Source organism: Apteryx mantelli, chromosome 4 (genome assembly GCF_036417845.1).
Source record: "Apteryx mantelli isolate bAptMan1 chromosome 4, bAptMan1.hap1, whole genome shotgun sequence".
In the NCBI taxonomy this organism is placed as follows: Eukaryota; Metazoa; Chordata; class Aves; order Apterygiformes; family Apterygidae; genus Apteryx; species Apteryx mantelli.
The window spans coordinates 55,808,276-55,819,767 of NC_089981.1; the positions used below are offsets into that span (position 1 = coordinate 55,808,276).

Consider the following 11,492-nt stretch of genomic DNA (forward strand, 5'->3'; position numbering starts at 1 on the left):
AAGATGAGAGCTATGGAAATAAAGGAGTAGATATTAATTGAAAACCCTCTAGGCATGTCTTGACAGAAGTGAATTGCAGATCATCAGAATGCCACAGTCTCAAATATGCAACAGTTCAGTTACAAGGGTATTATTTACTTTGTGAATATAACCACTTCTTAACGTCACTACCATAATTCTTTTTTTTTTTTTGGAACCTGATTAAGAGTACAAACATCGTGGAGCTGAAGGAGGTCTCATAGTTGATTATGTCCTGGATAAGAGAGATTGTATCTCAAGATCTGCTGAGTAATGACATATTTTAAAGTATACATTCAGTTTCTTACACCACCGTAAGAATGAATGATCTTGATAAGAATCCCAACTGTTGTCAATCCCAAGAACAGAAAATCAGTCACGCATGACTTTTTATTTTCTCTAATAACCAAACCAACCACACTTGCACAGACAGCTGCTGCATTCTAAGGAGGAGAGGCAGAAGTCTTTTGGTCTGAAAGTCAGTTTACAAAAGGTGATTATGAATCTTTTATACTTGGAGAACATGGATGTTTTTTCTTCCATGGAACAGCCACTAAGTCATCTGATTACCTTAACAATTTACATGGCCTCATGACCAGAAGATGTAGATGAACTCTGACATGATCTTTATGCCTACTTTTATCTCTTCTCGCTTTTTGTTATGTAGGCTACTAAAAAAAAAAGAGAGATCTACAGGGCTGTATTTAGATGCTAAGAGGTGACGAAAGAATAACTGCACACCGACAAACTTTTACTCCATGACCTTTAGGTGTAATGGTATTACTTTTAAGAGTGCTTTTAATTCGACTGGGTCTAGAAGTTTAAAATAATTATAAGTATTTCAGCGCTCAGTTCACAAAGACAGTGGACAGTGTAGGTTAGAGAGGAGTGGGGTTTTGGGGGTTCTTGTTGTTGCCTTTTTTTTTTTTGTGGTGATGATGCAAAGATGTGCAAAGAGTGATGAGGAAATATCAAGGAATACTGCTTATGATCAAACCTCTGTGACACAAACTAGAACTTCTTACAACTACTGGGCAATTACTGCAAAATCAGAATAATATTGTATTATCTTATAATATACTTTACCTTCTCATGTCTTAAGTAACCATATTTTAGCATAAACATTTCTACACAAAATAATAAAAAATCTTTTAAAAGACTTACCTACTGGTACTTCTAAAATAAAGTCTGGTGTTTTGTCATAACCCTTTGCACGAAGCTGATCTTCAGCTATACACAGAGAACAAGAACTATTGTTTATAAAACTATTCTATTAAGTAGAAAGCAGTATAATTAATTTTCTTTTAAATAAGAGTGCAAGAATTACTAATGCAGTCATACACATCTTTCTTATGCACGCAATGCTGTGTCAGATTAAATGAACCTTCATAGAAAACCTGAAGCATGGATATAAAAATGCTTCTTTGTCATCTCTGCATTTTATGTCTTCATTATAAACATCATTAATTCAAGCTGTCATACAATATTATATAACCAAAAAAAAACCAAAATAAAGAAATATATTTGCTGATTGAAAGAAGAGTCTCCCCACATTAAGAAGCTTGTTGAGATTAATCCTACCAACATCAAAAATATAGCTGCCTTCTTGATTTTATTTTAATGTTAGCATAAAGTTGTTAAAAAACAAGAACACAAATCCTTCTTTTCCAGTTGGACATCTATCAGAGAGAGAGAAGCCACAATTTTAATTTCTCTTGCATCCTGCATAATGTAGAATTTATCCAATTTTGCAAAATACAAAGATTAAGAAATTTTCTTAACATTAACTGTACAACGCTATTGCTTATGAATATTAAAGCTTTCAGAAACATTTCAAGAAACAGTAATACAGAGTGAGGAAGACAAAACAAACAGTAAGAGGCTTGCTCTAAAGAAAAAGAAAGCGCACAAAGCGCTCAGTGTTTTCTAAAGTATTGTCCTTGATTTCCAATACTATTACACTGGTATTTCTGAAACACCATTTCTCCATTAGATTTTGGAGTGACCTGGTCATTCAATTCCAGACATGGCTTTCTGTCTTCACCCAACCTCAACTAATGGCACAACCTAGTAACAAGTAAGGCTGTGTAGTTCCTTAACACCTACTGGGCTGTTGACATTGTCATGCATCCTATTCGCCTTTCTACATCACCTTTGATTAAAATTAATGGCCCATTCTTACTGTTAGGTAGCTTATTTCCAATCCATTTATCAGGTTAGGACAGTAGTTTCATGGCCAATGTTCAGAAATCAGTTCTGGAATACTTTGTGCATATCCTGAAAGGTCAGCAGTTTGAGCAACATTCTAATAACATGAAAAACATTCACAGCTTATAAGAAATTCACCTTTAGAAATCAAAATATTTTAAACATGCCTAAAGCAAATTCCCCTCTCCTTTCTCACCACAGAATAAACATCTTAAGTAATTTTTTATTTTATTTAAAAAGTGAGCTAATATGTAAAGCAGGACATTAGTAATTTTGGAAAGTCGTACAACCATTTAAATATAAACTGCAATAGCTGCTATCCTTTTTGATAGCTGTATTATTTTTACTGAAATTTGAGAATATTTCTTCACAGTAGTACATTATATTGTAAATACAAGTCTTGGCAATTATATCACACAGCTATTAAAACTCTTCTGGATTTGGAGTCAGATGTGGTTGTTGGTTATTTTTTCAAACTTAGATTGTCAGGTATATAGATAAAAGGTATTTAGGTTAACAAGGCTCTAGTTTAAAACAACCTATGAATAGACAGTTTTATGCTATAATATAAAAATGAATTAATGTTCTAAGCAATTTCTTAATCTTGATAAGAATAAAAAATAATCCAGTTTCATCTAACTCTATTTAACTATTACTAGCTCTTAATTGTTTAAAACAGTTTAGAAAAGATGATCAGATGTCCTGGTTGAAACTCTCAGTATTTAAGAATATACAGATAGCAATATAAAGCTCAGTCTTTTCCATCACATCTAACAAAGGTTAGTATCACAAATTCAGGGAAATGACCTTAAAAAAAGCAATAAAAACAAGGACAGATGTAAGAACAGTCATTTCCTGGTATGTTGACTCAGCAGGTCTCTGAGCTGAAGTTTGCACCTCTATTACTTTGAATACTCTTCACCAGACTTCTTTTTTTAAAGAATCTGTCTGATTACTTTTGAACTGATTTGACTCTAAAGCACGCCCTGACCAAGAAATGTTTTTTGTTTTGAATCCATTGCTGAATATTTTCTCTTGGCTCCCCCTAGTATTTTGTACTACAAGAAACTGTGGAAAATACATTTTAAAACTATCTTTATTAATGACATGTGTTAGCATTAACATATGTGCATATGTGCATAATTACATCTTACTCTTCTTTCAAATATTTCAAACCTTTATATCTTTCGAAAAAAAAAATACAGAACTCTCCACAATCACCATAAACATGTTTTTTAACCTCCCCCCCAAAAAAACCCCCAAAAAATCAAAAAAAAACCCCAAAAGGTTCAAGCTTTTCAGCTCAGGTATGTTTCAGATGGGTCCAGAAGCCACAGAGATACCATTCTGTACACCTTAAAAGACCTTTTAGCTCTTGCATGGATGAAGAGAATGACATAGGACTGCCTGAATGCCAGACCATTGCAGCTTTGACAGTACATCTATTCATCCTCAGGTTTGAAATCCATGTTGGAACAGCTCTAATGAGTAGTTTGTCCCTCGATTCTCCACTGGTTGAGATTTTCAATAAAACTGGAGCTTCTTATTTAACCATATCTTGACATTCAATCATAACAATTTAACACATCATTGTTCTTATACTAGTCTCTGGATATAACAAAGAAACCAAATATTCTTCCACTGCTGCATGAATGGGCAGCAAATGCAAATTTAAGATTACCACAGAAAATGTCAAACATTTCCTGATTTATACCCATGCTACTGGGACATCATGGCGAGACCCAAAGAAGGTTAAGATTCTAGACAAAGGTCAGTTATATACCTTCCCATGATAGTTAACATCTTTCCTAATACACTCTGGAGTAGGCAAAGACAAGACAACATGAAGTCAGATCTTATATAAAACCTAGAAATTCCTGGCATTTTGGTAAGGTAAGTGAACCAGTGATGAAGTGAAGGCTGTTAGCCTGTTTTGAGACAAGACTTCTATTGATCACCTAAATCTTAAGACAAGATGATAAAGAAGACTTGAGAACTGTGTTTTTGATGGAGAGGAAGTGGCATACACTTTCCTTTCAAAAGCAATACCTAACTAAAATGCAAAAACTACTAGTTTGCATAGGTTTCCAATCAGTTTCTGGGTGAATCTGAAGGTGTTACTTCTGATCTGTAGGCTTCTAAAGCTAACTGCTCTGGAAACAGAAGAATTACCTCCCTGACACTAAAAGTTGATTCATACTGCCCCCAAGATTATACTGGGGCAATTTATACCCACTGTGACATCCGACCATACTTTCTTCTCCTGCAGTATACTCTGTATTGTCTAGGTAGATGCAGCAGTACAGAAAGCTTATTATTATTCTTGAAGAATCCCCTTTGTTAGGGAGTAGTACACTAACATGGAAACTGGCAGCATGGATTCCGTTTCTCTAACACATGGGTTAAGGTAATAGAATTGGCAGTACAGCAATCTAGGCCATAAGCCTTCCTCAACACTGGATTTCAGTCCTACTCATAGCCTAACAAAGACTGAATTTGTTGACCTGTAAGAAATGCTGTCAGGTCTTCTGTTTTCCAGAGTTTTCCTTCAAGTTTTAGTAACTAATTTTTGAGAAAGGAAAAGATTTTATTGTAAGGACGTTGAGTAATCTTGCAGATATTGAGGAAAAGGTCTTTTTCTTTTTTCTTTTTAATCACACTCAGAACCTTAGAGATGCACATGAATTGCACAGAAATAATAATAAATATAACCACTTAGCATATCTTAAATCATGACTAAACAGTACTTCAGTACACATAAAATGTAAACCATAAATTAAGCTTTCTCATTTATATCTTTATATGCCAATGAGTTAACCCATTCTGGAAATTTTGATTTGACAGCATAAATTTCTTCAAGCTTATTTTTAAAGACAAAATTGAAGCTTAATGAAGGTCATCAATCATTAAAATTTAAATCTGGTCTGTGTACAACATAAACTTGCACAAAGCCAAAAAAAAAAAAGACAATTGTTGGTTGAGGATCCATTAGTGAGTCATCTAGTCCATCCCCTTATATTGTGACAGGATTGATTTCATTAATCCCCTACCAATTTTGATAGATGAGTGTCAAGTCTAACCTTAAATTTTTCATTGAAGGTGATTCCATAACCTTCCCTGGCAGCTTGTTCCATACTTAATGTTCCTAGAATTGCTTTAGTATTTTAACTCAATATCATCTTTCCAAATGCAGATTAAGGCCATTACCTCTACCTCTGTTCTTATAGCCAAGTAGGAATATAGCCTACTCACATTTTCATAGTTTCCCTTGCAAGTTTGTATGTAATAGGTATTCCTCTCTTTTTTCATTTTCTCTAAAATAAGAGAGCACACTAACTCTGTTCCTTAAACATATGGCAAATCTTTGCAAATCTTCTTTCAAAGTTTTAAAATTTGTTTAAGGTTTCCAAAATCTTAACCAAATCTAGCTTTAGGAGAGATCGTAGTCTCTGGCAAAACCAGTAAAATTCCCTAATCATATGAATTTAGTAGAAGGCTGAAACATAACAAAAGATAGTATTTCATTTTGTTATTATCTCACCACATAAGGAATCCAAGATTTGAGAAGTCATCATAACTTTATTATCACAGTAAGAAAAATGATGCTTTAAATACTAATCATTGTTTTAATGGTATTTATATACAAGTAATATAGTATGGGCTAAAAGAAAAAACCTAAAATCACTTTCTAAGAAATTAATCCTTAAAGTAACTTTATACATACGGATTGGGAAAAGAGTGCTTGCATTGGTGGTGGGAGGAAGCAAAAAATTCAGCAAAAACTGCACAGAGCGCTGAATGAGTGAATCTTCTAGCAGTTCTTTAATTCATAAAGCATTTTGCAGCTAATATTTCTTATGCTTCCTCCTAAGTCTCACAAGGCCTAGATTATGGCTAATATCTCATGACACCAAAAAGTAATACTGCAGCAGATATTAAAGCATTTTTTTCAGCTACTTATTCTATAAAATATTAATTGCAAGCCTGTGCATGTGCTGTATATATAGGGTATTAGGTAACTGAGTTCCTGCTCAGTTCTAAATCAATAAAAGATATCATGTACAGCATCAGTCATTTTTTACTCTTCCTTTACTACCTAATACAATGTGTTTGGAGGTGGGTTTTTTTTTTTTTTGAAAGTAAACAGTCACTGAAATCTTTGAAGTTAAAGATTCACTGGCTAGTCTTTACTACAGATTCTTACCTATGAAAGACAGATTTTTTTCCAAAAGCATTTCTCGCAGCAAGACTTCATGCTCATGCCCAATCGCGCTGACAGTTTTAGGTTAAGAAATGGAAGATTATTTTGGAAAAGAACAAAATTCAGAACAACATCTCAGGTAAATGATTCATTCATGATAAAATTTATTGGCCCTCATCTTCATTTCAAAAGTGATCAATGATTTGAACACCAAGTTTTGAAATCCATTAAAGGGATTTTCAGAGGCATTTAGCACTTCCTGAAAATCAGGCTATTGTATACAGCATTAAGTTTACGAAATTGAGACCCATTATTTGTTCAGTACAAATAAGAGAGGTATTTTCCATCTTGCTTTTATTTTTTCCAGAACTGAAAATAAAATATGAGTTTAAAACATGTGCTTAAATAGCTACTAAATTACTCTCTACTGATGCATGTATCAATTCTCTAATTCAGCAAAGAATGAAACAAACTTTTTTTCTTTATACTCTGAAACTGATACGCACTAAATCCATCTGAAACATCTTACTGTAACAAAACATCCTTTTAACTGATTTTTCATAAGCATGAACTAATGTCAGGGAAGGATGAAATAATATTTTACAGTGAAGTCCTTTTCACTTCACTGACAGCCTGTTGATCCAATGTGCTATTCTTAGTAATATGTAGAAAGTCATCACATCAAACATTTTTATTGTATCTGCCTGGAGGTCAAAATTCTGTTCTGGAAACTTTCAGGAAGAATCTTATGGATCATCATAATAAAGGGTCATGTATTAAACACAGTTAAATTCCTAATTCTGTTTAGAATAACTTCTGCAAACTTTAACCATGAAATGTCTTACCATTACAGTAAATTACTTAATTTCTACCAACACTTTATGCTGAACAGCAGAAACTATAACTGCAAGTAATCATTTCATACATATACACATTTTTTATCAAATGAAACTGTATCTGTTACTAGCACTTACAGTACAAAAAAAGGGCAAATGAATAATGGCAAAAATGTAAGACAAATACTGCAAACAGAATTTATAATGCACCATAAGCAGAAACACTTAGACTTAGTCTATAATAATACCTATTATTGATGTATGGCAATGACCATGGGGCAAAACTTGTAAATAACCTCACAAGCCATTTTCTACTCATGCAATCCAGCAGCCTAGATTCCCGTAAGCATCTAAACTATTACTGAAAAATAGCCTCTTGGCATTTACAAAGAGGTTGACTTCATACTTTAGTTCATGCATATATAATCAGATAGTTATATTTAAAATCAATATGCAATCCTTCAGAAGACATTATGCTTTTAAAACCTTAACTTTAAATTGATTTTCAACTATTTTATGTGCCTTAAAATTAACATCTAATTCAGCAACATACTTGCAGATAATATAGTCGCACAGCTAAGTATTACCGAACTTTTCTGCACCAAAGTAGGACTGAAAAACTTTTCATTATTCTCACTGATGTTGTTATATATTGAATAACTTGATTTGAACCAGAATCTGGAGAGAATAGGAAAGACCTTTTAGACTGCAGAGAAATTATTTCTTAAAAACTATCAGTAATTCTATATTTGTATTATCTTTTAACATGACACTTTTAGAAGACTATAGCCAGATTGTTCATCAAAAAATCTTAATCTTATGCACCAAGACTATCAGGCTTTTTGATCAATAACCCTTTAAAAAAATGTAATTTACTAGATTAATCCACTTTCACAGAGCTATGTTTAATGTTGAGGATGGTCTCAATGAATCCTTAAAAATATGATTAAAAACACTTTGGAAAATACAGTTAAAACTCTTATCTTGCTGCCATTAAAGTTAATGGGAACAGGACTGAGCCTGTAGCAGATATGAGGCAAATAATTCTAATGGAAAGAACACATTTTCATGTAACCACTGCATGTATCACAACCTCAAGAAATGTTACGAAAGTAAGGACAAAAATCTTCTCTAATAACTTTCTACAGTCAGTATCTTGTTTCTCATGCATACCTAAATGCCACTGTAGCTTTTCTGTCCTGCAGCTATAGAGGGAAATCCAGATCTTTTCCCAAACTTGATGTAGAGATTTATGCCAGGGTTCCCTACAGTTTGGGAGGGAATTATCTTGCCAGTCTGCTCAGTGGTAGAAGGTCACGATTTTGAAATTGTTCCTTCAATAGCAGGCTGAAATAAAAGAGCAGCTCCTCCAGGACATTATTAAACAGATTTTGGGTCACAGGTATCATTCCTAACAAATTATAATATTTTCTGGAATATTCAGTACCGTATGGAGTTCCTGCAGTATCCTCACTGGATAATGAGGATCTCTGATTAATCATTTCGTCATGGCTAAAAAAAAAAGAAAAGAAAAAAATACCCTAAAACTCAAGCTACATACTTCAAAAATAATGTCCTTTCTACAGATATCCTCATTTCCTTTAAGACGACGAGAAAGTAAAAGAACTGCACTCGAATGTCAGATAAAATTTTAAAAATACTAATCAGTCAATCAAACACAACTTAATTTACATTTGAGAATATTCCAATTAAAACTCATTTTCATAATGAAGCTAATACCATAATGTTGATCACTATCTATGGAACTTAGTAACTTAATCACAGAATCACAGAATAGTTGAGGTTGGAAGGGACCTCTATACATTATCTAGTCCAAACCCTTGCTCAAAGCACGGTCAACTACTGTTAACAGAAAACCAGACACACATTTCAACTAATCAAAACCAAAGAGGTTCAGTCAGGCATATAAATGTGCAGCCACCAAACTGACAACTTCCTGTTGTCCATCTGATTTTTATTAAACAGTATAAGAGAAAGCTCTGCAGTGACCCTCTAGCTGCCTGAATGTAAAATAGGAGTATGAAACGTGTTTTGTGAAGCAGAACTTTATGTCAGGTTAAAGCTAGACACATCTCCACAGTCTAAGCTCGTCAATTGTGCACCTAAAATTTTATGGGAAAGGATACTGTTTGATGCAGTCCACCAGTGGTCCATAACAACAGTCATTCACAGTACACTGCAGACATATAAGAAAGTAGTATAGTGATGGGCAACTACAAAACTATTATAGTTAAACAGTATCTTAAAAACAGTAATTACTTTTCCTCAAAAAGGCTATCAGAAGCTGTTTAGATTTAATCACAGAAAACAAAAATTGCATGCTTTTATTCACTATAAAAGCAAGCTATTAAAAAGTGAAATGCTCTCCTCGCAAATACTGCATTGCCATTTATGGTGCACCCTGACCTCAGTGATAGTTTATGATGACAGTAATTAAATGAGGTTTAAAAATCTTTTACTCTGCTAGGCAGATAACAGCATTGCCACAGAAAAAAAAGACAACTGTGATTAATACCTGATAGACTTGGTTTGCTAGAACTCCATCTGGAATCTGAGAAGGGTCCCGTAACATACTATTTATAAGAGTCTTGGAGGCTAGTGAAATAAAGAACAAAAACATACAAAAAAACTGTTAGCTCAGTGTAAATATATCACTATCCACTTGGCAGGAAGTGAGACATACTTTTATAAAGGAAAACACCGATGATATTGATACTTTTAAAAATTATCCAACTGGCAACTACAGCAACTACAAACCTGTGAATTTGTAGCTACTTATCCATTATGATATGATTTACTCTAACAGTTTTGAAACACCGAAGCATTTTATTAGCACAGGGTGAAATCAGCCCTTGGGTTACTTATTCAATTTCATTGGACAGTTTGTGCCTCAGAAGCATCATGCATAGTTCCTAGGGAAACTGCTTTGTACAAAGAAAACAACTCAAAATAACCTCCATATACTACAAGACCTTAAAGAAGATACGTAGAAATTCAAACAAAATTTATAAACAATGAAGCCTTTGGTCTGAACCAAGCACATTACAGATTTGACAATTCCAGTTCAGTAGTTTTCAAAATTATTTATTTATTTAGCAGCAACACATTTATTTGACTATATTTAAAGGATGGACAAATATTGGTAGGTGACTTCCTGTGCTATTTTCAAATATATAAATCTAAGACACAAAAGAAGCCATAAGTAAGTTTAGAAGGACTTTTCATCAGTTTTTTATTGACTGATATTGGTATTGCAATGAAAAAATAGCATAAATCAGGAGAGGTCTTCATTTTTAAATGTGAATGTAGAATATATACCAAATAATTAGTAATACTATTGGAAAAACTTTATTCTAGAAAAATGCCTTCTACAAACATCAAACATTCCATTTTACAGTCTCTCAGAGAAAAAGCAACACTGTTGTACGAGCACAAGCTGTCTGCTTCCTGGGAATAACTGCTGTTAGAGTTCAGCTGATAGTATATTTATATCAGCAAATCCTTACATGTATACCAGGCTTGAGACTAGGAAGCCTCCCAGCTTTGCCAAAGATTTCCTGTGTGACTTGAGGCAAATTCTTTTAACCTGTGCATGATTCAGCCCTTCTGTAAACAAAGATAAAAACTACTTTTCTCCTGTTCCTTACTAATTTTTTCCCAACTCAGGAGCCAATCCTGACGTCAAAGGAAGCTTTGTCACTCACTGCAGTGACTGAATAGAATATCCTTAGAGAGTACACTGTGAAAAGGACTCTTGGAATTTGTGACCCACCATATAAGCAGTAACGCTAGTAGTAATAACTAATATTTGTAATGCAAAGGCTGTGCTGAAAATAAAGGAGACAGCCATTGTAATGGTTTCCCTGAGGTTGTCTTCTAGAAGCATCACATTCAGTTGGAAGTAATATTTTAAACAAAATATTTTGTTTAGAAAACTACATCCTAATGTAAAAGAACATAAAAACCAAAATGAGTGTAAAGGCTTTGCTAAGGTTATAAAGAATAACATGATAAAAGGCAGCAGGAAAAGTTTGTTCAAGCATTTTTGAAGAGAATGGAATACTAAGCCAAACACTTCCAGATGCATCATGCCATCTTACATATTTGTATCATATTCATCTCATATGAAATAAGCACTACTTTTATAATAAATGACATAATATATAGGCATTTTATGTTAGCTGTTGTACACTGTTAAAAACCTGTTT

At 33.5% G+C, this 11,492-nt stretch overlaps 1 protein-coding gene across 8 annotated transcripts in view; it reads right to left on the bottom strand.

Annotated features, from left to right (window-relative positions):
- The window catches only part of CDIN1 (CDAN1 interacting nuclease 1), a 131,333-nt gene that overhangs the window by 67,626 nt on the left and 52,215 nt on the right, over positions 1 to 11,492 (bottom strand). For all 8 annotated transcript variants that reach the window (XR_010884168.1, XR_010884169.1, XM_067296651.1 and 5 more), the window contains exons 6-9: positions 9,800 to 9,879; positions 9,411 to 9,460; positions 6,431 to 6,498; positions 1,183 to 1,248 (exon numbers count right to left, since the gene is read on the bottom strand). Coding sequence is in view for 6 of the 8 variants with exons in the window: in XM_067296651.1 (XP_067152752.1) it covers positions 1,183 to 1,248; positions 6,431 to 6,498; positions 9,411 to 9,460; positions 9,800 to 9,879 (264 nt within the window). In the remaining 2 variants the exon portion in view is untranslated. The remainder of the gene's footprint in view (positions 1 to 1,182; positions 1,249 to 6,430; positions 6,499 to 9,410; positions 9,461 to 9,799; positions 9,880 to 11,492) is intronic.